Below are 27,155 nucleotides of genomic sequence, written 5' to 3'. Positions count from 1 at the left end.
TAGGCAAATTCTATCACAGCCCACATACACCAGAGCTGGTGCTATCTACAGCAAATGTAATAGAAAAAAGTAAGGTTGTGTTCTGTTTTGTGACTACTACCACTAGAGAGCTTTAAGCCAATGTAGAGCAAATGCTGTGATTTTGCTCTGACAGACTATGTCACCTGAACTGACTTTGGGGACTTACTGGGGTATTTTATGGGATAAAGTTTTTCCTCAGTAACAATTTCCCCTTGGTTTTGTTGTTTGCTTGGCTTTTTGTTTGTTTGTTTGTTTGTTTGACCTTAATGTTGAGGGATTTGGGATCCATTTAAGGGCATATGTGTGAATATCTCAAACCCAATCAGTTAGAGCTGGTCTTTGTCACAAGGAGTTCCTAGGCTGCTATCCAGATTCAGTCTTACACCACTTACAGGATTTCTGTTGCACTTTTAGACACAAATCACAGGTTTTGTCTGTAACCAAGGGAAGAGGATTATATAAGGTTGTGTACACCAGGAAGGGTGTAGAATGAATTGTTAGAAGGTCTTATTAATGAAAACAAACCCAGAACCAGGTATTGGGGTGAACACTGAAAGATCAGAGAAACAGAACCAGCCACAGTTAACCTCACCTTGCCAATTCCTCAGCTGATCTCGTTTCCTCAAACTGGAAGCCTGTGTGTCCTCATCTGAATGGATCTCAGCTGAACTGCTGCTCAGAAGCCTAAAAGCTTAACCAGTTCTAGTTCCTGGTTTTCATGCCTTATATGCCTTTCTGCTTCCTGTTATCACTTCCTGGGATTAGTATGTCACCATGCCTAGCTCTTTCCAGTGTGGCTTTGAACTCAGAGATCCAGATAGAGGTCTGCCTATGGAATGCTAGGATTAAAGGTGTGTGTGCCACCATTTTCTGGCCTCTATGTCTGTCAAGTGGCTGTTCTGTTCTCTGACCCCAGATAAGCTTATTAGGATGCACAATGTATTGGGGAACACAATACCACCACAGAAGGGATCATGGGTCTCTTAAACTCTGTCTGCCACATTGGGTGATGAGTCTTGTGTCCTGGTCCATCTTAGCTTCATCAGCATGGAGATGATATTTCTGGCAACAGGAGCTGGAGACCAGTGAGAACTGAATAGACAGCTGCCCAGGGACAGTCTACATGCAGTCCCATGTGATATCAAGGCAGAGACTGGTAACAGAGGTAGAAGATGTGGTCCTAGAGATGAAAACACACACACACACACACACACACACACACACACACACACACACACACACACGAGAACATGGTGTGAGTGAAGAAATGTACTAGGAGTAGTGGCAGTACCAAGTCCACTGTAGCACAATGGAAGGGGACCTGCAGATTGGTGACCACCATAGGGTAAACTCCTTACAGGAACTACACTGAGTCTATCTGGCCAAAGGTCCTTCTGAGGAGAGTGCTCTGAAGCGGCAAGAGTGGGTGGCCTGGGTTTCCTAGGGACATATCTTCCATCCCTTCCATTCATTTCGCAAATTCAAGACTGGTGGAAGTGCTCCAGCCCACTCTTGCCTCTCTTTCAGCTTGGTTTCTTTTTTAAAAATTTAAATATAAATGTTCTTCCTCCCACAGCATTTTGAGGTAATTCAAGGGCTTGAGGGTAGCTGGTTTTACTGCCATCTGCTTTCTCCCCAAGCTGCCAAACATCAGTTTTCTTCTTCCTTCAAGCGGACCAGGCACCTGCAGGTGGTGGTCTCATAGCTATCTCCAGCCAGGTGACCAGACTCTGTGGTGATTTGACAGAAGTGAGATAAACGTCCCTGTTCCTCGCGCCTGCTCCTGGGTGAACAGACCGGCGCCCGCCGGGAAGCGCTCAAGCTTAGGCATGCGCAGACAGTCTGGCAGCCATTTTAAGGGGTTACTCTACTCCGGGAGTGAGCCACCGCGCAGGCGTACTCGGGAGACTTAACCCGCCCCCACGCCCCTGCGCCCGGAGCACGCGTGCGCGGAGCAGCCGGAAGGGGCGGGGTCAACCATCGCGAAGCGCCTGCGCTTTGGGAATGCCGGGGTGGGGCGGGGCGGGGCGACTGTCAGCTGACTGAGGAGCAGATCGCCTCGCGGGACAACGGTCGGCGACGCAGGTTGAGGTGGTGGGGGCGGAAGGGCTCTCCCGGCGGGTCTCTGTGCGGTCGGCGAGGCACAGGGCCGCCGCAGCACCATGGCGACCACCGTCAGCACGCAGCGCGGCCCGGTGAGTCCTCTGGGCGAGGGCCGGACTGGGGCAACGGAGCTTGGGATCGGGCTCCTCTTCTCAGCCCCTCACGGGGCTCCTTGCGCGGCCCCTCGAGAGTTGCTGGGCCATCCCGGAGCTGCGCAGGTCCCACCTTCCGGTACCCATACGGAGTAGCGACCCTGGTCCTGCGGGTGTCGCGGGTGCAAGAAGGCAGAGCTTGCTGGTTCGCTGGATGCTCACGGGCCCTGGAGCCCCGGGGCGCCTAGATGGAGAGGGGCTCTGAATCCCTGAGAAGGGCTTCAACCCTCCTTGGTTCCCCAGACTGAGAGGGACTCCGACTCTCCTTCGTTCCCCAGGTGGAAAAGGGGCCCCGAACCCCTTACTTCCCCAGATGTACATGGGCTCTGACTCTCCTGCTTCCCCAGATGGAGAGTGGTCCTGACCCCATTAATTTCCAAACTGAGAGGAGTCGTGGCTCCCATGGTCTCTCAGAGGAGTGAAGCTGGACACCCTTGATTTCCCAGAAGGAGTGATGTCCTGGTCACCTTGGTTTCAGAAATAGTAAAAGACCCAAAAGATGCCACTTTGTAGTCAGTCCTTAGTTGTGTCAGTTTCCTCCTCTTAGGGTACTACCTCTTGAGCCCAGCTAGTGGCTACCTTTCCAAGCCTCAGTTGTTCATCTGTAAATGAGAAAGGAGCAGAGAACTCCCGACAGTGTTCTCTCCTAAAAAGAGACCCAACGGTGATGTCTCCTAGAGGTTGCCTTGGGTTCCATGATACTGCCTGTCTCCCCTGCCCCTAGTGTGGATGTCCTCCCAGTAGCTCTGAGACTGGTGTGGATCGGATGTTGTTGGCTAACAGTGGCGGTGTGTAGTAGAACACGGTTCTGATGGCCCCACTGTCCTTTCCCTTAAGTTAATATTAAGTGTGTCTACAAAGCCTTTGGTTTCCCAGATCTCTCACCCAGACAGAGCTGACAGGTGTGGTGGTGTGTGTTTGTGTGTGTGTGTGTGTAACAGATAACTCCTTGGGGTAGGTGGCTGATTTTCTGATTTTGAAGAAAGCCCCAGGCTTGATTAGATGCCTTTAAGGTAAGGCAAGGTGCTTTTATGGAGGGCTTTGAAGCCAGAACTCGTGACCCACTGTCATACTTGATGTGGAGCTTTCCAGAGTTGGAGTTCCCTTATGTTCAGCAACGCTTCTTCATCCTCACTGTGTCTCAGCAAACTACAGAAGATTGATAGTGGCTGCCAGAAGAGAAAGGGAGCCAGTGCTTTGCCCTTTTCATATCCCCTGCCAAGTGGACAGATGGCCAGGCAGAGTGGACCCTTCCTTACTGTGTGGTCTGAGAGTGTCCTTACTTCTGTGGTTGGCTGCATTTGAATTCATCTGATGGTGAGCTCAGTGTCTGACATTAATTCCCTGTTGCTGAGGGAAACTCTGGTGCTGTGTGTACAACACTGGAATAACCTACTCTGATGAGTAATTGGGAGTGTCAGATGAGGTTCATACTAGCAAAATCTGTGGAGTCGAGTCCTGATGTTTGATCTTCCTACTTCCCCAGTGTTCTAGGGACCACGTAGTCATATAAATAAACATAGGCAGCTGAGTGGTTTTTAGGAGCCCTTTTGATGACTTGTAACCTTGGGTCTGGGCTCTAAGAAATTGTCACCAGTTATCCATATCTCAGTCTTTACTTGGGCTATACAGGACTTTTTGCCATAGTGTTAGTGAACACAATATTATAGCAATTGATGGACACTGAGGCACAAGTATGGAACACAGGGACACAGCTATGCATGGTGACTCATGTAAGCCAGAGAAGAACAGTCACCATCAGGTCTGTGCTCCTAACCATTGAAAGCAGAAAGGTATGGACTTGGTGTGGGAGGACTGCATGGGTCATGGCTAGAGTCTTCATCTGGTGAGTGCCATTTCTCAGAGTACATGCCTTTTTCAGTTTTCAACTTTTCATGGCTACTTCACTTAGGATGACCTACCCATATACCTCTGGATTCATTAGTATTTGCGAAGGTCTTTTTTAGTTGTCAGGGTAGAACTGTCAGAGTGTGGTAGTGCTTCTCTACTATTCATGTCATGCTCAGGGTTGTGGATCTGTAAAGATAAACAGAATGCTGGCTTCCAAACATAGATAAAGTATGCATTTGGTCAGTACTGGGTTCTAAAGGCAGCCTTCTTTGCGTAGGTCCAGCAGTGGGTTAGGCCATGGCTCAGAGTCGCCATCCCAGGAGCCTGGAGTTAGGCTTGGGCAGTTGTCTCTGGAGCTGACCTTCACCCCTAATGAGTGGGGAAGGACTGACAAAACAGTGTCCTGGCAGGACACTCTCATCTGGGCTAGGAGGGTTCTCTATTCTTGGTTGAGAGGGTTTAGGGGGGCAGGTGTGAGGACAGCCAGCACCCACGTAGTTGTGAAGGAATAAGTTTTTCCTTGGGACATTTGGTATTTTATGTTTTTAGGTTTTTTGTTTGTTTGTTTGTTTGTTTGTTTTAAATAGCCACCATAGGGCATTACATCCTATCCTGTATCCATCTCACTTTTGAAAATGCTGGTATTTTGAAACTACCCCTTTTGCTACCCAGTCCACACACTTGTTCCTTTCCTACAGTGAGTGACTTTAAGGAACCTACTTCTTGTGGGGATGCATGCAGGTCTTTCTAGCTGGAGGCTACATCAGATGTAGGGGGTGGCATTTTGAAGGTCCTCCTTTATAGATGCGTTCTGTGGAGTCCAGCAGGCACTAACTTGTCGTGCTTGAGATGCTGGTTAACCATTGAGCTTTGCCAGAGGCCACTGGCTCTGGCTTTGCCCCTCCTTATTCTGTGGGTAGTCCTTAATGCCCATGCCTGTTTGGAGCCTCATCAGTCCTATTCTTCCCTGATTATTGAGCCAGGGACTTGAATAGAAATGACAAAAATGTTTTTTGTTTGTTTTGTTGTTTTTATATGAACATTTTGCCTGTGTGTATGTAAGTATACCTTGTGCATTCTTGGTGCTGTTGGAGGTCAGAAGAAGGGATCAGATTTCCCAGAACTGGAGTTACAGTTACTTACAGTTGTAAACCATGTAGGTGCTGGGAATTAAACCTGGGTCCTCTGGAAGAGCAGCCTCACTGCACTTAACCACTGAAATGTCTGTCCAGGTCCAAAAGGGTGATATTTGAATTTGATCATGTGTTCTACACTTGGTAACTGGGTCTGTTGTTAAAGATAAGCTTTTCCCATCAGCCAGAGGTATCTGGGTTGTCCCTAAACAGTTTCTAAAGTCAAACAAAATGCAGGCTTCTTCTTTTCTAGTAATAGAGGAAGTTCACTTCTTTAGGGTGTATGTCGGCTTTCTTTTTTAGTGTTACTGCATACTGATAGTTTTCAGTCCTGCTGTGTGAGTTAGCAGCCTGTGTCCATGCATTCTCACAGAGTAGAAGAACCTGAGCAAGGGGAGGTTGTGCTCACCAGCTAGCCACTAGCCCTGTGTCTCTGGGTCCCTGGGAATGTCTGCTCTGGATTCTGAGGTGAGGCTATGCCCGGGTACAAGTTAACATTCCTGCACCAGGCTGTGGCTACCAGATGATGACCTCCACTGACCTCTTGACTTTTATTTTGTATGATAGTATGGCTACTCTGCTTTTCATTTTAGAAAGTATTTGATAGAGTTTTTCTTTCTTTCATTTGTTTTTTGACTTTACATTTTATTCAACATTTATGTTTAAGAGGGATCTACCCACAGCAGCATACAGCTGTATCCTTAAAAGTCAAATCTAAGAAGTACAGGTTTCTATTGGAATCTATTACATAGCTTTATTTTATATAGGATAAATATATACATATATTTTTAACACTTTTAGGCTTCCATTTGTCCTACATGTTTCTATTCTTGCTTTGATTTATTAAGCATAATTTTTTTTTAAAATTCAGTTCATAGTAAATTCTTCACTAGTTTGATAAAGGTATGGTGTATTTCTTTTTTTCTAGGGAGTTGCCTTAGGAATTTCAACGCACAGTATTGCAGATCTGAAGTTGGTTGCATCTCTGTCTCTCCCAGTCTGTGCAAAGACCATAGCTGGTGGTGGCCAGGTGGCCACCTGGTGCTGTTGTGCCATATGTGATGGTTCTACTTTCCTTTGAGCGGCAGTGTTTTTATGTAGTCAGTGCTGTTCAGATCTGAGATGTGCCATTTTCTTCCCAAGCCTCTTGTGTCTGTTGTCAGGATCCCTTTGCCTTACTTTCAAGTAAGAATCTTTTAGCTCCTGGGGGCTCTGTGAGAGTTTCAGAGGGCAGTAGCTCTTCGGTCCACTCTAAGTCTGTCTTGCTGTCGTCCCAGCCACTAATTTACTTCAATTCCATTCTTTGGAGTTTCATTGTAAATCACTGAATGCCTTTAAGTGCAGTTTCAGTTCTGACTGAGAGCCAGTTACCGTTTACAGAACTGTTGTCAGGGCTTGTGAGGATGTGCCAAGTTTATTCGTGGAGAGTGCACCAGGCCCAGCCCAAGGGAAGTACTATGAACTAGTAGTGATCTACTGGGTCCTTATGAATTCTTTTTCATTTCTCAGAAAACATGATTATTTCTTTGATCAACTCCTTTTCAGATACCATTTCTGCTTTGACATCAAAGGGATGGTGGAGCTGGATACAGGTGGGTTGTGCAGTTGCCAGGTCCCTGTACCTATGAAGGCAGGGATTGGGGCTGGCTGTGGTGACTGTGGGGAGACACTGCATCAGCTAGTCTTGTGTGTAGGAATCTCTGTGATCTCTGACTCTGGAAAGTTGTCCTGGCCTTGGCACCAGGCAACAGAGCCACCTCTGCCCAGCTGCCACAGATACTCTAAATTATGAGCTGGTGCTTTTTCAGAATTCTCCCTTGCTCCCTTTGGCCTTGGTGGTACCACTGCCTCACACATGTGCACACACGCATGCAGCTCACACATGCATGTGCACACTCACCCACTGAAGTAACTGTGTCCTTGTCTATCTTTTTTTTTTTTTTTCTGAACTCTAAACTAGCAGCTTATTGCCTTTTCATACATTGTACCAGACATGCCAGTAGGCAGGTCCTCCATGCTGGGCAGGCCAAAAGCTCTGTCTGTGAGGAAATCCCATAGGCTGTGCCTCAGATGCAAGGATTGGGTATCTTGTATGCCCTCATTCACTAGATTAGTCTGCCTGTTCCTACTTTTACTTGTCATCAAGTGCTACACAGAGCCAAGGGTGAAGCCCAGTGTTCCCTGCCTACTGGCCCCTCCTTTTGGACAGGGTCCTGGGGGTTCCTTGCATTCTTTTAGTGACACAGACATACCCATTCCTTTTGAGGACTGTGAGTCTGAGGCACACAGATGCTTCTGGCTAGGGAACATTGCTTGGTGGTTCTTTCTTTTTCCTAGGCCACAAGGAGTGAGCATCCCAATACTTACACTCTTGAAGCTTTTCCATGGGACTGGTGCCTGGAAGTGAAATTGTTTAACCCACATGTTAAAAGTCATTTGTTAGTATTGGACTCAATTGAAGTAAAACCATAAAAAGATCCACTGTGAGTCTGCTGGTAGAATTTATCATTTAATATTCTTAAGTCTTTAAGCCATGATAAAAATATACATTTTCATGTGGCCAAACATTTCCTCCACCAATATATGGAAAAATGCATTTTAGGATTAGCCCCCTATTTTAAAACTTCACTAAAAATAACTGTTTATTGATGGTATTTTCCTGTGCGGTCATTGACTTTATTGAATTTGCGCCGATGTCTGGGTTCACCTTTTGCTCTTGAAGCATTTCTCATTATGCTAACAGTGGTGGCTTCCTTTAGGTGTAGCATGAGGTGTCCTCATTTAGACAAATCATCAGGGACCTGCAACAACAGGCAGGCTTGTCTTTTCCCTTCCAGGACAGCAGGTATTGGTTGTATAACCAGATTGTTTGTTGTCCAGTTTGGGCTGAAGTCTTTCCCATCCCTTCCTGCTCCCTCTTTGGGTTAAGGCAAAACTTTCTACTAAATTTGTGGATTGAATAATTTTATATTTAAGGAAAATCTATAGAAAAAAGCTCCCCCTTTTATCACTCTGTTTCCCCTATTGTTGTGACACAAACCGTTATCACTACCATGAAACTGGCTTCAGTCCATGCTCCAGATTCAGCTTTTCCATTCACTGTTGTGGGCACCTCCCAGCACCTTGCTATTGGAGAAATTATTTTGGCCACTCCACGTAGTTAAAAGGATATTTATTTAATGGCGTAACTCACAAATTAAGTAATGGGTAGGTCGCAGGGTCTGGGGAAGGTGTAACACAGTCCAGCGGTGTTCTCCGGAGCTCTGCACAGTCAACCTCCACCGTCCAGCGTCCCGGCACCAAGAGAGCGCACAGAGAGAGCGCTCGCCCATCCAGCTCTCCGGTCCCCTGGCGCCTCCCCTGGCCCCGCCTCGTAGGCGTGACAGTTGCCAGAGTCTCAATGGGGGTTGGAACTTCCAGATCCAAGCTGGAATGGCTACCCACTACATCTCCCCCTTTTTGTCTAAATAAGAAGGTTCTAAACTAATACAAGACTATATACAAAGGAATGGTTATCAAATATTGTCCAGAAATAATGAGGGATAATGACCTAGATAAGATGTAACTACAACCAATGCAAACAATATCAAGCAAGAAACACATGCTAAAATCCAGAGGAGTATAGAGCATAGGTAAACGGCATGTTATAAAGATCATTCAAAGGTGTCCTATCCTAAAGAACCTGAATCTAATACTTAATATGTTCTATCTAAGATATTATATATACTAAGTTGTAACTATAACTGTTAGTCTTCAATCCCATCAAAGACCTGAGAAGGAACATAATGGTACCTGAGAAATGGTAGATTGATGCAAGCAACTTTCGGGAATCTTGCAAGAGTAGACCAAGACAGCTGGCAGCCTGGACAGTCACCTAATGTTTCTCAGCATTGTTAGTGCATTCAAATTGGCTACAGGCCTAGAGTATCTGACAGACCATTTTCAGAAGCAGGATTTCTGAAAGACCATCTTACCCTGTCTTGGCAGAGTACAGTGGTCGCTTTCCTTGTGTCCCGCTTGTCCAGAAAGGACAGCATTGCATTTGTACTGTCAGCCATCAAGGCAAGGGCAGTTCTTTGCCCAGTAGGCCATTTTGTGACAAAAAGATAAACTTCCAAATGGAAATGTCTTAGAAGCCCAACATTCTCTCAGGATCAATTGGTGCAGCCTGGAGCAATTGTGTCTCACGTCAACAGAATTCTAAGTTATTTAAATGCCATATTCTCTAGGTCTATGAAGTGTTTGAAGATTACCTGCCCATCTGACCTATGTATCTGTAAATCTCGATAACCTAACTAACGTAACTATAGAGATGACAGGCATAGGTGACTATAAGCAAATGTATGGTGAAGAACGATGACTTCAAAATTGTGACAATACACAAGATATTTATAACAGAGGTAGGAATATATAGTGCGATATGCAATGTGACAATAACCTTAAATATATATCAATATACCGAATATCCTAAACAGAAGTAGAACATATATAAAGTATGACAGATATAAATTTACATTTGTATCAAAATAAATATGTTTCAAATGAGAGTAGAAATATATGTACATTATAACAAATATAGTTCTGTATTTGTATCAATATACAAATTATCTTAAACAGGAGTATAAAAATAGTTAACATTTGTATCAACATATAAGAATCTATAACAGTGCAAATTATCTATCTACCATTTCTCAGGTACCATTATGTTCCTTCTCAGGTCTTTGATGTGGTTGAAAACTAGATAGTTGTAATTTCCTCAGTTATGATAAAAGATAAGTTAGATATAAAACCTTAAACTCACAAATATAAGATAGATAGGACATCTTCTTTAATATTGTAACTATAATTCTTGCTCGGTAATTGTTTTGTTATATGTAATTTTACCATGTTAAAGTTAAAACCTTCCTTTTAAAAAAAAAGAAAAAAAAGGGGAAGTGCTGTGGATATTGCTCTATATAAATAAAACACTGATGGCCAGTGACCAGGCAAGAAATAGGTTGCCAGGCAGGAAGTAGGTGGGACAAGGAGAGAGGAGAATTCTGGGAAGCGGAAGGCTGAGGGGAGAGACACTGCAGCCACCGCCAGGACAAGCAGCATGTAAAGACGCCAGTAGGCCACCAGCCACGTGGCAAGGTATAGATTTATAAAAATGGGTTAATTTAAGATAAAAGAACAGTTAGCAAGAAGCCTGCCACGACCATACAGTTTATAAGTGATATAAGTGTCTGAGTGATTATTTTATAAGTGGGACTGCGGGGCTTGGGGAACCTGGAGAGAAGCTCTCCAGCAACACCTTGCCTTGCCTTTGACCATCTCTCAGGCTACCCTTTTTTGTTTTGTTTTTTGTTTTTTGAAAAGGTTCATTATTCAGGGTGTTTTTTCATATCCTTTGCTTGAATGATGGTTCAACTGGCTAAGGCAGGGTGAGTTAGCTTTCTCTACCGTAAGGTCGTTTTCCTACTCTTTAGTAACATTGTTAAACTCACATTGTTAAAAATTTCCTTTCCTATTTATAATTTTTATGGCTAAATCCTTATTGAAAAATAGCACATTTGAATTTCATCTTTTTAGGGCAAAGGTATTAAACCTTTGAACCTAGTGCATTGTGCATGTTTGGCAAGTGCTCTACCACAGAACTATACCTCTAACCACATTTTGTCTTAACTGTCCCCCACCCCCAATAGTCTCTTTCTCTATGAAATAGTCTACTATGAAATTTTTGTGTCTGAAGCTTCTAGTCCCAAGAAGGGGACAGATAAGAAACAAAATAAAAAATAGCCCTGACTTGCTCCACATGACCTTTCTTGACTTCTATGTTTGAAGCTGCCCATGACTGCCTATCCTGACCTATCACTGTAATACCTACTGGCCTGTCTGCCCTCCTGGGTGTATCCCTAGGAGACACAGGTGTGCCCTGCTATGGCCCTAAAGCTGTAATACGTGACATACAATTAGTAGTTGTTCCTGTGACAAGTAAGAACTTGACCTATGTAGGTTAACCCCAAGAACCTGACTGAAGAAAGTTTGGTTTTGCTAATAACCCATTTATGATGCGTGGATAAAGCTGGTTATGCATCTTGGAGGTGCACCCTCTAAATTCATTCACTGCAACTAGCACAGGTATGAGCCAGGAATTCCTCTAGGAGGGACCCAATGTTTTCTGTATACCATAGACACTGGTTCTTGGCTTCTTGTGCCACAGCCCTTTCTTGGCTCTTCCTAGACTCTCTGGAAGTCTGTGTGATATGCCTTGGGAAAAGCTGTCTGTCCCAGAGAGGCTTTGGCCTTTGGGAGCTGTGCCTCTCTTGGTAAGAGAGGGTGTTACTGGCCATAGCTACTTTCCAGGACGCCTCTGCCTGTGATAGCCTGGCTCTGGACTGAGTGACCCCAGAGGTGCAGAGGGGCATGCTGCTGAGTAGTTACCACTCACAGACATGTCCCTTACTAGACAGTGTGATAGTGGTGTTTTCAAGTTAGAGGAGAGCAGTGGGAACATCATCAGGCCAACTGTTTAAGGGTACCCACGGAGAACTCTGGGCTATAGTCTTGGTTGGTTCTGAACTTCTGACTAGTCTGTATTTTCTGGAAACACAGAAATGGGGAAATGGTAAGGGGCCAGACTCAGGGATCCAGGAACTTTTGCTCGTTTGTTTTATTAATTTGTATTTGACACAGGGTCTTGGTGTATAGTCCAAGCTGGCCTGGAACTCACTTTGTAGCCCAGATTGGCTTTGAACTCACAGTACTCCCCTGCCTCTGTCTCCCAAGTGCTGAGATTGCAGGAGTGAGCTATCATACCTGCCTTTTTCAGGGACCTTTGAAAAGAGCACCCTTGGAACAGGTGCTTTCCAGGTGCTGTGAGCTGAAAAACCTGCAGAAACTGGAAGTCTATGGGATGCATATCAGTGGGAGACCACAGCTGGGTGGGCTAGGCAGTAGTATATGCAGTGGAGATGTGGTCAAGGCCACAGAACCTGGTTACCCAGAAGCTCTCAGTAAATTCACTTTGCCACAGCTCATATTTATGACATTGGTGCGTCTTTGAAAGTATATGTGCTGGCCTGGAGAACTATGCCTGGTGGGACCATCTTAGGCACCTAGGTGGTTTGGTGCTCGATCTCTTCCCCCAGTGGGTTTTTCAGCCTGCAGAGCTTCATCAGCTGTTCCTTAATTGTGAGCATTTCCTCTGTGTAACCCTCAGACCTGTACCCACTGGCAAGGAGCAGTTCTGCCTTCTGTTGGGTCACTCTGGTTGAAGCTATAGATGCTTGCTCCCAAGGCTGCCCTCACTGGTCCTTGGCCCTCCCATCTTGAGTCCCAGGCAGGTATGCCATTTCCAATTGGTGTTTTCTTGCTAGGAAGCCCTGGTTCAGCATGTATTCCCGTGGTCTCCCTCTGTGGTAGGTTCCTATGGTCCTCTCCAGAATGTGAACCTTAGCTAGGGCCACTATTAGAAGTTTTAGATAACCTTTCCATTGCTCTCCTATTTTTCTTGAAAAACTTTATTTTCTCAGAGCCCTTCAGGTCTCCCTCCAGCCCTGGTAGCCAGCCTTTTCAGTGACTGAGACATGTTCTAAACCTTCCAAGGGCTTTGCCTTGAGCACCCCCTGAATAAGAAGATGTGCATCTTTAGGGGAAACAAGTTCAGATGAGGGCTGGCTGGAAACTCTTGTGGGTGAAAAAACAGGCCAAGCACTCTCCAGGCCTTGGTGAGGTGAGGGTGAGCTGGACTGGGCTTGAGTGAATACTGGTCCAAGGCAAGTAGGATAGTACTGTGAGATTGCTCGGCTACATGCTTTGACTCTACTCTTTTGCATCCTCACTGGAAGGTGTACATTGGTGAACTCCCCCAAGACTTCCTCCGTATAACACCCACACAGCAGCAGCAGCAGATCCAGCTGGATGCCCAGGCAGCCCAACAGCTGCAGTATGGAGGAGCAGTTGGCACTGTGGGCCGCCTCAGCATTACTGTAGTACAGGTGGGTCTGTTTCTTTTTGAAGATTGGTGGGGCTGAGGACAAGAGGTAGTAGGCTGTGCTTAGGCATGAAAATGAGAATTTCAGCCTTTGCAACTCATTTCCCATGTGAACAAATAGAACTTTTTTGATTCTAGTTACTCCTGAAAATATCTGATGATACTTGTTGATTTCCCAGAGATCTGCCTAAGATACTTACAATCACTATTGGTCCATGCTGGGTACTGTCCTCCATGAGCATGGTTTCCCTAATCCCCTTATAGCAGCTGGGGTGTACAACTGCCCTGCAGACCATGGTTCTAAGGTCTAGGATGTACACAGTCAGTGCACAGTTAGATTAGAGACTTTATCTAAGTTGCTCCCTGCCAGGTGTGGCCAGGTTCCCAGAGTTGTGTGAGTCCAGCAGTGACTGGCACCATGTCCAGGAGCCAGTTACTGATGTGGTTAGGTGAACTTGAAGGCTATTTTTTTCTTACACTGGGAAATACCTGTGAGGTAAGCAGTTTAGGTAAGCATATCCCTTCTTCTCTGCTGATGGATACCTCATTTTTCTAAACTTGGTGTTATTTCAGGCAAAATTGGCAAAGAATTACGGCATGACTCGCATGGACCCATACTGCCGCCTTCGTCTGGGCTATGCTGTTTATGAAACTCCCACAGCACACAATGGTGCCAAGAACCCTCGCTGGAACAAGGTCATCCAGTGCACGGTGCCCCCAGGTGTGGACTCGTTCTACCTTGAGATCTTCGATGAGGTGAGGGATGCCCCAGTGTCACAGATCTGCCAAGTTTGGGATCCGATAGATTTAGATGTGCTGCAGTGTGCCTAGCAGTCATGAGATTGCTCTACTGGTGCTCAAGCCTGTGTACCTAGCATTTAGTGGCAGGGTAACAGGGTGTGACCTGCCTGGACACCTGGTATTTAGTGGCTGAATGACAAGGTACAGCTTTTTTCTCTCTCAGCTCCTTTGACAGTGTCCATTGGGAACCATCACCAGTGATAACAAGTGTGGGCAGAGTGTGAAAATAGCTGTTCATGGGTAGGTCAAATTTCAAGCAAATCAGGCTCCACTAGTGGTGGGAGCACTGTTCTTGCAGGCATGAGTCACAGGCTCTGCCAGCAATGTCCCATGGCCATACCAGCAGTTAGGCATGCAGCTTTTTGAGGGCAGTCAGGGCAGGTGGCTGAAGTTATCTCCTGGTAGCTTAGTTCTAAAGACCATGTACCTGCCTCCTTAAATGAGAGCATAGGGAAGTGGAAGAGAATGAGAACAGTGTAGGCCAGAGAGGAGCTGGGCGTGGGCAGCCCACCCAGGAGGATGCAGCCTCCCCCTTGTATTGTCCCTGTGCCTCTTCCTCTGTTTTTTGTGTTTTGTTTGTGTATTGGTTTTGGTTTTTGTTTTGGTTCCTTTCTCCTTCTGTGCCCTCAGAATAGTAGGACCATGTGAAAAGGAGGTTTAGGGATGTGGATGGTGGGTTGGAGCTCTTACCTCTTCTGTACGTTTTTGGCTTGAGACTTGCCGTTCATATCTGGTGGATTAGGAGTAGGGCCACAAGGACTGGGGAGAACAATGCCCATCCCTGAGCCAGGATGACAGCCCAGAGTCCTTTCCTGTCCTTTGGCCTGGCCTTATATGGTTACTCAGAAAGTGCAGAAGTGGTGGTCAGGTTACAGATGATCCATGGAGGTCTGGGATTGTGGTGTGATGGGAAGCTCCTTGAAGGAAGCTGGAGCAGTGGGGAGGGTGGAAGAGTCCAGTTGGAGTTACAGCAGAGGGAAAGCTGGTCTCTAGAACATGGGTCATTGTGGGCCATGACAAAGTCACTTCACTCTTGCCCTCCTCAGAGAGCCTTCTCCATGGACGACCGCATAGCGTGGACCCATATCACCATCCCTGAGTCCCTGAAGCAAGGCCAAGTGGAGGACGAGTGGTATAGCCTGAGTGGGAGGCAGGGCGATGACAAGGAGGGCATGATCAACCTGGTCATGTCCTACACGGTGAGTCCACTGTCGGGAGAGACCACACTCAGAAGAGTTTGTGGAACCTCCCTGAGAGAGCTATGGCGTCCAGAACCTTGGGAAGTCATGGGAGGCAGGGTTGGGGGTCTGGGCTTCCATTGTCTCCTTGGTATCATCTAGGCCTTTTCTTTTTAGTTGCTACCAAGCCTGTGAGAACATGAGAGTATAAAGCTCCCTGTGTGCAGGCCTCATCAGCTGCATGTCTCTCCTTCTGGTGTTTAGTGTTACCTATCTTTAACATGCACTTTATGTAGCACAGGTCCATTTGGTACTAGCTCACCTACAGTTCAAGATTAGCTGGGGCTAGAGAGGTGGCTCAGTGGGAAAGAGCTTTGGCTGCTCTTGTGGAAAGTCCCAGGTTTGATTCCCAGTACCCATATGGTGGCTCACAACCAACTGTAACTCCAGTTCCAGGGAATCCCATGCCTTCATCTAACCTTCACTGGAACCAGGCATACATGTGATGCACATACATGCAGGCAAAACACTAAGACACATTAAATAAATAAATCTAAACAAAACAGTTGAGTACTTCTGTGAGAAGCTACTGATACCGATGCAGTCTCCAAAACAGACCCTGAAGTGAGCTTTGTCTGGAAAGTGGTGGTGGTGGCAGCTCATGTGAAGCCAGCGGTTGACACCCTGACTTTTGTTCTCACTGAAACTGGAGCTCATTTATTCCACTAGATTGGTGGCCCGTCCTGTCCTCGTTCACGTTTCAGTAGCTGTAGTTCTTGTCTTAGCCCAAGTCTTCCAGCCAAGGGGAAGTGGTGTGCTGGAGTGTTGGTGCAGATGGAACCAGCGGCCAGGGCCACTCCATTCTTCCTGAGGACTGCATGTTCTTGGGTGTTCATGGCTGGGCTGTGGCTAGGACTATTATTGTGAGACTGGAAGTAACAAGATTTACATATGATATGGTCCTCCTTGACCCCCATATTTTTCTTTGTTTGTGTTTCAGTCTCTCCCAGCTGCCATGATGATGCCACCTCAGCCTGTGGTCCTGATGCCAACCGTGTACCAGCAGGGTGTTGGCTATGTGCCCATTGCAGGTGTGTGCTGCTTCTTCAGTAGGCAATTCTGAGACAGAGTAGGACTGGAGCAGGGAGGGGGGCCCAGCATCCATCCCTATGAAGTTTGTATAGTGTAGAATTGTGTAAAGATGGCTACTTCAAATGAAGATCCTTTTAAAACTGACTCATAGTGTCATACTTGAATGATTTATGGATAATTAATATTTTTCCTAGTTGCCAGCAGTTTTTGGAGGTGTAGAAATGTGGTCTATGTACATTTTCACACATGAGTCACTGGAATGAGAAAACCTGGTTCCGGTTAAGCAAGGCATACTGCATCTTAAAAAAACATGGCTTCCATTAAAAGTATTTACTTATGTAAATTAACATCTGCTTGGGTCATAAAGTCAAGATGTGGCTTTTATGTATTTTTAAAAATTTTCCAGTCTTTCTGTGGCTTTCACAGTGCCTGGTGCCCAACTGGCCCTCCCACAAGAACAGGGCAAACCAGATGAGACTGGCTTGAGCCAGCAGGAGGACTGTGGCTCTGAGAGTAGGCACCAGGGAAGTACTACAGTCCCACCCTCCCTCGCCCCACATTCTCTGTCAGGGTCCAAGGGACTGGAGTCCAAGCAGACAGTGGTGGTCCTGCTACCACTAGGAGATCAAAGGCCAAGGCAGTGGGGATAGCCAGGGCAGGAGGGAATATGAGGTCCTGGGTAGGATCTAGTCCACGTGGTCCCTGGTTGCTAGTGTTCAGGGTGGATGTTGTCTCAGAGCTGGAACAGCACAGAGGTACTGTGGCTTATCAGTGTGGGGTCTAAGGGTCCCACACAGCCAGAATGGAGTGACTCATTAACCTGAGCTGAGCTAGGGGAGACAGTGAAGGACTGGGGAATGAGATCACCCACACATAGCCCGAAAACAAACCTGACAGAGCTTGGGCCTTCTGCCTGGGACAAATCTGCCTGCAGGAACTAAGGGCAGCACTCTGCAAAGGAGTGCTTCTGGGCCTCTGCAGTATTTGGAGTGGAGTAGGTTGTCACCAGTCCAGCAGAGACCAGAATATACAGCCTGCAGTAGAGAGCAAGCCAGTTCAATGGGACATGACCCAGGACCTTAAAACAGTTGGTTCTTCAAGGAGAGAGCCTTAGAAATCTGAGAGTGGGGTCTCACAATGTGTACCCTCTGGAGTCCTGACCTGTCCTGTTCAGGAACTAGATCCTGAGGTCTGAGAGTTGGGTTCCCAAAGCGGCTCCTGGGTTTCTTTTTGAACTGCAGTACCATCAGTGCTCTGTCCAGTGCATCACTGGAATGTACAAAATTTGCCATTGAACTGTCCTGAGTTGGAGGTCTGAGGAGGGAGAAACAAGTGGAATGTAGTGAGCACAAAGGGTACCCCATTGTAGTAGAGGCGAAGGGTCACAGGTGGGACCATGCAGCAGAAATCTCTTCCCCCAGTTTCTGAGGCCAGAAGTCCAAAACAAGGGCCGCAATTTCTTCTGAAGCTCCAGAGAGGGCCCTTTCTACTTTTCCAACTCTTGACGTTACTTGGTTTCTGGCTACATCTCCCCAGTCTGTTTTCATACTCCCGTGGTTACCACCCTCTTTGTGTGTTTCTGTCCTATATGATCACTGAACAAGGGCTCTACTGCTCCTTCATGGTTTCATCCTAACAAGGGTACCTTCTTTCCAAGTAAGGCCCATCTGCAGGTACTAGGGTTGGACTTGAGCATATCTTTGGATGGTGGCAGATGGGTAGGGAGGCAACAGAGACAAACTTCTATCCAGTTGCTGACACCAGAACTACTTCTAAACAATAGATTAAAAGTTGTTAACCAGCTTACTCTTTCTTGGCCCCTGTTCTTCATTCTCTGTAATGCCTCTAGACTGCTCTAGAATGTGTATGTTAGGGAAGGTTCCTCTATAAATAGACTTTAATCCTTGCTTTTGATGTACATTTTGAAAGTTAAAAACAGTCTCCTACTGACAGAAAAGCTACCACAGAAATAAAAGGATATTTTCCTTTGAAGACCAGCCTCTGAAGTCTGCTCTGTCCCCATGTAAGCATGCTTTCTGGAAGTGAGGACACTTCCCAAGGGGAACCTGCTGCAGGACTGCAGCCAAGTTCATCCCCACTTGTTCTGTGAAGGAGCTCAGGCCATGGGGCTGGTGGAGCTAGGTCTTCCGAGAACCTGTGACGGGCCCTGCAGTTTTTTGTGCTGCCCTGTCCACTGTCTGGCCAGGTGTACCCAGATACTGCTTAGAAGACTGCTCTCTTTCATTACTGCTGCTCACGCCCTAGTGTTTGGTGAAGTGACAGTGTGCCTTTTCAGTTTCTTGAGAACATCTTGGTATCTGCTCAAGGCTTATATTCAAGGTCACAGTTGCTGCCTGTGTTTTTGTCAGACTGAGCTGTCCACTGATAGCTGTAGCAGTTTGGGCTTGAGCTTTGTTTCATTTTCTGAGCTATAATTTGTTCCTATATTGTTTGTCACTTAGTGACCCCGGATTGGCCAGCCCTTCAGTCTGAATTGTGTGCTTTTTGATGTCTCACATGCTGTGTGAACTTCCTGACTTTGACACAGGAAACCTCTGGCTATCTTGTACATTTCCTTCCTCCACCCTGGAATTAGCCACTTCTCCCTGAACCCTGGCGTCCACTAATAGAGAATCAGTTCTAGAAAAGTTCTTGAATTGTTTTTTATTTATCTTAATCATTGGGAGGGTTACTAAGCATACTGCTTCATTAAAACTTGATGCCCAGCTTGGTTCTTATAATTCCTATATGTTTGTGATGACAGAGCCATCCTATAAGATTACTTGGAGTGTCCTGTGTATGGACTGACAGGGGCCGCCATGTGGTCTGTGTGGCTGCTTTCAGGCTCTCTTATGGCCACAGAAGCAGGAGCAGCGGTTCATTTTTATTCCTATTGTTCTCTGACTTCTCAAAAGTGAGGTCAAGTCACATGATGCTTCTTGCTTCATATTAGCTCCATAGCTGTCCTACAGAGTTTGCTCTCTTGGGAAAGACTCACACCCTTGACTATTTAGGGTGCTAGGTACACACATACACAGACCATGCATGAAAAAGGACTGCACTCAAGCACCTGACAATGGGGTGAAGTAAGTCTGTGAGCAATAGAACAGGAATGAGGAGACTCACAAGTTAGCCTGTTCTCATTGTCCATTGGTCCACCCCTGCCATATGCCCAGGGGGCAGTGCATAGCCAGTAGGTGCTAGCTGCCTCTGCATATCAGGAAACATAGACCCTGTTCTCTGTCTAAGGTTCTGGATTCAAAAATCACAGCTGCTTCTTTGCAGAGCTGAAGCTGAAGGTTAAGGATCAAGAGTTATCTGTGTGCTTGTGGATCCACTAGTTTGAGAGCTTAGAAAAGTCCCATGATCTGCAGCCTGCTCCTGAGTCCATGTAGTCAGCAAGGGAAGCTTCAAGGGCCTTTGGCTGTTGGTGTCAGTTCTGGGCTATTGCTGTGAGGCCATTGTGGGCCCAGACTGTCTATGCTGCCATGCTATAGCACCAGTTCTTTTTGAATGGAAAGCTCCCTTGCTTTTGTTTTCTGAGTGGCATTCTATTGGTGAAGAGGCTCTTGTTTCACTGAATTGTGCCTTCCCACTGGCTACATAGCGTGTGCTTTGTAGCTAAGTATCCTGCTGTTGGAAATGAATTGGTCCTACACCATCAGTTTGTGTCTGTTTATGAAGAGGAAGAATCTCGTCACATCACAAGATGGTGTCACTGAGTTTCCCTTATTGAACATGGTGCTTTAGAATGGGCTATGGGTTCATTTCCATCTGTATGGCTCCTCCCTGTACCCACTTGAACCTGAGAGGACCTTGTTTGGGGCCCAGTGCTGCAGGGTTCCTGTCCATCTTTTACCCACAAAGTTGGCTGGTTACCCCAAATCTACTCTCACAACTTTAAGGAAGTTTTGATAAATAGTCCACACTCAGTCATGATGACAGGTCAAACTTGGATTGGGCCTATGGTATCCACTCTGGAAGATGGAAGACACCAGCACCAGAAGTATGCATTGGCCTGCTCCCCAGGGAGCTGATTTACGAGAGCAGATGACTGTAGACGGCTCTCCTGTGCTGACCCTATGCAGTTAGTCTATAGGTTTTACGGAAGTTCCCAGTCCTCTCTTCCCTGTGCCCAGCTAGGCTGAAAAACGTTGGAACAATCTGAGCAGAACCCAAAGGGAGCTGCCTGGGCTGTTTATAGTCATACAACTTTCCTCGTGTTGCTGCAGTGACTGTGTGTGCGCACAGGCACTTTATCCATACACCTGAGGTTGTTTGAGTCCTTTTAGGAAAGGCTGCTGTCTCGGACCTGAGCTAGGCAACAGTCCACTATCCTCAGTGAAGGTGGCATTCCGTCCCCTTTTTTGTTTATCACTGAAAGGCTGAGCAGCATGACATTATGCTAACTTGTGAGGCTGTGTGGTTGCAACCTGTGCAGGTCAGTCAGGACAAAAGCACAAAGGTAAAGACCTGCCCCAGAGGGACTCAGGAAACCTTTTGTTTCTCAGTTTGTGCCCCTTCATCTAGCACAGAGTGCAGGGAGCCATGTAGCATCAGTGCTGAGCCCTCTGGCAGCAGTCTTTCGTTGCTCACATGGCTAAAGGATTGACTCCCCTGGTGCTTTAGGCTGCTGAAGACCAATGCACTTTCTGATGTGTGTATTGTCTTCATGGTGAAAGGCTAGTAGCCTTTCTGAAATGTTAATGTTTAGGGCCTGCTATATGTAGCTTTACCTTACAATGCATGCATGGTTACTGTAATGTCTTAGCTAGGCTGTGAAAGTAAATTCTAGAATGTTGACAAGCAGACTTTGGAGTGTGGGGTGTAACAAGCATAATACTTTGCTGTCCCCATTCTCAGTAAAGACTCACATCTGTGTCAAGTCTCCTAAGTTCTTGAAGTAGTACATATAGTTACCAAATTTTCATCTTGCTCCCTGTAATTTTTGATTGGAAAGATCCAACTTGGATTTTTGTTCAGAAAGGAAATATATCAGAAGAGGAGACATCAGTGGTGAGGAGGATATCCCAGCCCATCTGCCATGGGCGTACTTATTGGGTCTGTTTTCAAGTCAGACTCAAGGTAGCCTTTCCCCTTGAGGTAAATCAAATGCATTATTTCTTCCTTTGGCATTGCAGCTTTGTGACACCACTGTTTTTGTTTTTTTGGGAACAGGGTTTCTCTGTCTAGCTGTCCTGGAACTCACTCTGTAAACCAGGCTGGCCTTGATCTTAGAGATTCACCTGCTATTTCCCAAGTGCTGGAATTACAGACATGCACAACCATGCCTGATTGACCCCACTCTTTTTAACCAAACTTCATCTTTTGTTTTCAGGGATGCCTGCCGTCTGCAGCCCTGGCATGATGCCTGTGGCCATGCCTCCACCAGCTGTGGCTCCTCAGCCCCGCTGTAATGAGGAGGATCTCAAGGCTATCCAGGACATGTTTCCCAACATGGACAGAGAAGTAATCCGCTCCGTGCTTGAAGCCCAGAGAGGGAACAAGGATGCTGCCATCAATTCCTTGCTGCAAATGGGTGAAGAGTCCTAGACCCACCTGTGGCCCTTGGCTTCACACCACTGACCCTTGGACTTGCCCACCCAAGGCTCCCCAGGGTCACCATCCCCAAAAGATTCCAATGAAAGACCATCCACGTACCCCTTCCTTGGACATCTGTGCCGCCCCTTCCCACCTATTTTGGGGATGCATGTGGATTTTTGGTTCTAGGCAGGCAGTCCTCTTCATTGTTGGTGGGGGACAGCTTCCTCCTTGTCTCTAGTTGGGTGATGGTGGCATGGCCCTGTTACTGCACAGACCAGTGGTCCTGCATCTCCCTTCCTCACCCTGTTCTGGAAAGCATTCTTACAGAAAGCAGCTGCCCCTGCCAAGACATTAGAGTTTGTACAGCATCCTTCCGAGTCGATGGATGTCATGAAGTTACTCAGCCTAACTGGGGTGGTTGTTGAAGGTGCACTGAGTTCATGTGTACTTACTTGCAGGTTATTTTTAGAACTTCAAGCTGAAAGCTCCTTCTTTCCTCTGATGTCGTATGTGAACCTGGGCCCTCACCTAGTCCTGGGCCAGTGAGATATGCTTCTCAGTCATATCCAGCAGGTCTGACCTCTTGTCTAGCTCACCTGTCACTGTCTGGCTAGGCTTCAGCCACAGAAATCCAACTTGAATGCAGAAGGTATCCAGACCTGGTGCTTGGCTGGACAGGCCCCATCTTGGCCCTCACTGATAGAGGCTTTTTTCCACCTCCTTCTGTTTAGTACCAGCACTGTGGTTGTTACTCTGGGGGCTGTTTTTGTTGATAGGCCTTCATCACACAGCCCAGAGTCAAGTGAAGGAGAGAGATGGGCAGATGTGGCACTATGTGTTTACTACTAAAAGGCATTCAGGCATCATGACACTACTGACCTGCAGCAGACTCTCTCAACCCCTACTGTCGCTCGGCCTGAGTGATAAAAATCTCACGCGTAAATTAAACCTTCATGGAGGCAGAGGTGCCTGTCCCTGTCTAGTGGGTATTGTGTATTGTATTTTGGGTTGCAAACCTTTGGGCCCATGACCTGGCTATAGATCTGTTCAGGGACAGAATGGGTGACACCTGGTCCTAAGAATCAGAACCTTGAAAGCTTTCTCAGAATTGGTACACTGTACAGGCACCATTAAGAAGCTAGGGAGCATTGTCACATGTTTGTGGTGTTACAGTTTTGCCGTACGCTGCAGTTGCTTCTTGTTTTTCCAAGAATTTGCACCCAACCTTCAGTTATGTGATCCACCAATATGGGCATGAGGTAACTTCTAGAAATTGGAACTATTTGTGAAAGACTTAAAATAAGAAAGTTAGTGCTTCAGTTTTGATCTTCCCCCCTCTAAAAACACAGATTAAGTTTTAATGTCAGCTAAAATATACTACTTTCTGTCATCCATGGGGGTGCATTTTGTCAAATGTATTGTTCATAAGTATTTATTTTTGTAAGCCTGAAAGCAGTATGTGGTGATGGTGAGCATGGGATGGTGGTAACAAGCACTTTTCTTTAGCTGTAGGACTTTAAACCTTTTAACTGCAAAATGGAGAAGAAAGACCAATGTTTGTTAAATAGATTCAACCACTCACTTTAACCCAGCCAGGCACTGGAAGTCTCCATTCTAGACTGTTGTGTGGCCTTGTGCTTGGTAAGCAGATGCCCTCTTGCAGGGTGGATGAGTCAAGCAGGACAGGACCTCCTTAAGTGGTCCACTTAGTGTTACCAGCAGACTTGAGACACTGCAGAACAGAAACCTCAGCACCTGTCTCCAGGTCTCAGGTGTGGCTGTGTGCATCAGCTACTGCTTTAAGGAGGTATGGGCTGAGCAAGGGCCACTTCGTTCCTGTGAGGTTCTGGAGGGAGCATCAACATTTGCTGTCAACCCCTGAGCAGCCCCCATGGCACTCAGAGGCAGCATTCACTAACTTGTGCTTGCTCAAATGGGGAAGAGTGATGGTTTTAAGACAGTTTTAAGACTTGAGCTGAACACAGACTCTTCCCTTTGTCATGAACATTTTATTTTTTTAATAGATTGAAGAAAGATCACATTTTATAAGGTCTGAGTGAGACCCCACTCTCCTAGGTTTTGTGCTGTCTTGTCTTGGAATTTGCTTGTCAGTGCCTGTCTAGGAGCCTAGGCATTAGGACATGGCTTACCTGGCCTTCCATCCCATCCTGGGTCTTCTTGAAAGAAAAGTTGTTAGACCTGGAAGGAGAAGCTCAAAGGCAAAGCCATAGCAGATGTAGATAGGCTTCTGGGTGGGAGCCAGGCTCTCACTGGGTGTTATTGCTGCTCTGGCCAAGAATCTTTGAAGATTCAAAGTGGTAGCAGAGTTTCACAAGATGATCACTGGAGCCCCTGATCTCAAGCCAGCTCTAGGGTGGGTATGGGTCTGGGTATGGCCCAGGCTATTTTCTTCTCTGGACATACTGGTTGGCTGAAGTTGTAACTGCTGCACATCTGTGGTCTGATGTGGCCACTGGCTTTCATCTCGCCATGCGAATGACACCTATCCAATTGAGAGAAGTGTTGTGCAACTGGGTTCTGCCCTCTCCCTCCCAGTCCCTCTTTACAGATACTGGTGTCATCTGATACACTGTCTGGAGGTTGATGGGAATGGTTCTCAGAACTCTGTGTCTGTGGGATGTATCTTGGGGATGGGGTCCATGTCCAAATTTTTCTTTGATTATATGATATATTTTTACTTTTCAGCCTTCTAATTTAATAAGTGGTCTATATAAAATAGAAAAATAAAGCCCTCTAAGGAAATGTTACCATTTTGTTCCTGAGTGGTTTTTAACAAAGCCCACAATAACCCAGTACAGGGGGGCGGGGGGGGGGATGCAGGCCAGTGCTGGGACTGTGTTATTGACTCCTCTGAAAGTATCACTTCCTGCCTTTATTATACTTCTGACTTTTCTTCTCCAGGCCATTCTGGGTGTTCACCATTTCTCAGAGGGCCCATTGTATCTTTCCACATGGTCATCGATCCCCATGTGGTATCCTTCTGAAGCTGTCTTTAAACTCTGAAGGCAAGTAGGGTGCACCCAGCTTACCTGCCCCTCTCCACACTGGGCTAGGCAAGAAGGTGCTGAGGCAGCAGCTGGTACGACCTCTTTTGTCTGCACTCTGAAGTAGGTAAGTAGATGCAGAAGGTACCCTAGCAGTGAGCACCACAGGGGAGGCCACCCTGGGTAGTGAGCGTTACTGCTATATTGGCTGGGGTCTCCCACCTCATCCTGAAAGCAGTACTCTGCAAAGTGTGATCCTCAGCCCTTAATTCTGTGCTCCACACAGCTGACAGGAGTTGTGTTTCAGCACTGGACATGATGCTGATAAGGGGCATTTATTCTTAAAAGCTTTTCTATGACAAATGACACTTCCCTAAGTGCTCATCAGGAAGTGGGGGACACCCTCAGGGTAGAGTGAAAATTGCATTAGATTTGAGCAGGCCAAGAGGGTTTGACCTCTGTTGGCTGCTTCTCTTCAAGACGAGGCAGTGCTGGGCATGTGTGGATGGACACAGGTCTGCAGCCCCAGATGCGAGGTGTTTGATAGCAGTCCTGCAGCCAGTGTAGGGCCTTGGCTCAAGAATGGGACTGTTGTCAAGCTAGGATGTTAGAAGAGTAAGATCCTCATCCCCAGGTCAAGCTAGGTAAAAGCTGACCTGACAGGGACGAGGAGAAGGCAAGTGATGAACAACAGGAATTCATGATTTAGCTTCTTCCTGCTGTCTTAGGTTGTGGTCACAGTCATGTAGTCCAGAATCTGTCCAGGGTGCGTAGAAATAAAAAGAGTGTTCCTTCTAGAGAAAGGGGTTGATACAGGCCTACCAGCATCCAGCACTGACCACATGCGCGAGTGCAGTGGAAAGTTAGGAGCACTAAGAAGCAAGCTATCAGCTGGGATTAGCAGAAGCAGCAATGCCTCTGAATCCCTGCTGAAGCATGGATGCTGCTTTGTTTTTTTAAGGTTTTAAAAACAGGACAGAAACCATTGCAAGCAAAAATCAGCAGACTACTAAAAGCACACAACAGTGGCAAGAACTGAGGTGAATATTGAGAGGTTAAAAACCAAGTCTTAGGGTGAACTTCTTCATGACCAGTTCACTTATATAGGTTGGTCAAGACTGAATAATGAGCTGGAAAATGGAGCCACACAGAGGAGGCACTGTGTGAGTAGATTAGAAACCAGTGGAGGAGACCAGGTCCTTCATGGAGTCTCAGGGTTTAGGGAGGGAGGCAGCATGTCAAAAGGACAGTGACGGAGAACACTGACAAGATGCAAGGATTGCAGAGAAGCTCAAAGGACGGACAAACAAACAAAACAAAAGAGACCACCCTGTGTAAACTGCACAAAGCCATAGTATTTAATGTCTGGCAATAGTAATGTGAAAGACAGGATTCACTAGAGGCAAAGCAGAGGAGATGAGTGTGTGAGATAGCATGTTAAATTTTCAGAGCAGCTACTGAAATGGCAAGACACATACATTGCCAGGCTTCAGCATTTCAACTATAGGCTCTCAGTTATGGTCTATATAGGGACTCCAACATCTTGACTCTGGACCCTAGGCTCTTGTTTACTTTAGACCCAATGTGGACTTGATTTACCTGTTTTGGGTTCTGCGTGGCCTGTCAGCTGCAGTAGTTCCTATTGAACAGGCCAAATGGCCATGGGTACACACCAGCTGCTGAGCATCCAAAGTCATGGGAAATGATCAGGGTTCTGTTATGGGGTAAACAGAAGCAGACCTAGCATCTAACTATAAAGTCCTGCCAGGCATGGGCACAGTGGTGTGCCACATGATCCCAGTGTCAGCAATGGCCTGTCTTTGCACGGACACTCTTGAGCTGGTATTCTCACCCCATGCATACACACATACACAGCTCTGGGGAGGCTGGAAACCCAATGCCTTGTGGTACCTAAGGATGTTTCTCAAGGGAGTCCTGCCTCTCCCTCAGCTATGCTTCCATGACAGCCTGAGGCTTGCAAATGAGTAAGACTCAGAGCTTCCCACTAAGAAGGGTGGCCTCAACCTCTGCTGTCCAGTTGATGCTTGGTTCTGAGTACATGTCCTTGTCAACTTGACCTTGAAAATTATATGGTCCAGGACCAGTTGCCACAGATCCTGCTTGACACACTCCTGAAATGCCTTTGGACCTAGAGCTTATTCAGGGCCTCTGGCAGAGGTTGGCCATTTCTTTGCTAGCTGAGAGTCCTGCTGTCCCCTGCTGTTTGAAGAACCTGATCTTAGCAATACCTCTTCAAAGACCATCCCATATAGGGCAGCTCACCCCCTCGTGTTCTTCAC

General features: G+C 46.6%; 1 protein-coding gene across 2 annotated transcripts; it reads left to right on the top strand.

Annotated features, from left to right (window-relative positions):
* Positions 1-1,914: 1,914 nt before the first annotated feature.
* Positions 1,915-24,618, top strand: Tollip (toll interacting protein). 2 transcript variants are annotated; one of them, XM_042257624.2, is made up of 7 exons: positions 1,982-2,216; positions 6,806-6,852; positions 13,090-13,239; positions 13,809-13,991; positions 15,083-15,235; positions 16,215-16,305; positions 21,645-24,618. In XM_042257624.2, exons 4-7 carry the CDS (start codon positions 13,833-13,835, stop codon positions 21,857-21,859), a joined length of 618 nt encoding a protein of 205 aa, XP_042113558.1. In that variant the 5' UTR covers positions 1,982-2,216; positions 6,806-6,852; positions 13,090-13,239; positions 13,809-13,832; the 3' UTR covers positions 21,860-24,618. The 2 variants fall into 2 exon arrangements, with proteins under 2 accessions (XP_006977303.1, XP_042113558.1); XM_006977241.4 differs by lacking the exon at positions 6,806-6,852 and having other exon boundaries at positions 1,915-2,216.
* The last annotated feature ends 2,537 nt before the right edge of the window (positions 24,619-27,155 follow it).

This window comes from Peromyscus maniculatus, chromosome 1 (genome assembly GCF_049852395.1).
Source record: "Peromyscus maniculatus bairdii isolate BWxNUB_F1_BW_parent chromosome 1, HU_Pman_BW_mat_3.1, whole genome shotgun sequence".
Taxonomy (NCBI): Eukaryota; Metazoa; Chordata; class Mammalia; order Rodentia; family Cricetidae; genus Peromyscus; species Peromyscus maniculatus.
The sequence above is the reverse complement of the archived record's forward strand: the minus strand, read 5'-3'. Positions and strand labels throughout refer to the sequence as shown.

Coding starts and splice junctions, on each gene's coding strand:
- Tollip (XM_006977241.4), top strand. CDS start 2,184: ATGGCGACCACCGTCAGCACGCAGCGCGGCCCG. Junction 13,240..13,808: donor TCAGCATTACTGTAGTACAG/GTGGGTCTGTTT, acceptor GTGTTATTTCAG/GCAAAATTGGCAAAGAATTA. Junction 13,992..15,082: donor ACCTTGAGATCTTCGATGAG/GTGAGGGATGCC, acceptor TGCCCTCCTCAG/AGAGCCTTCTCCATGGACGA.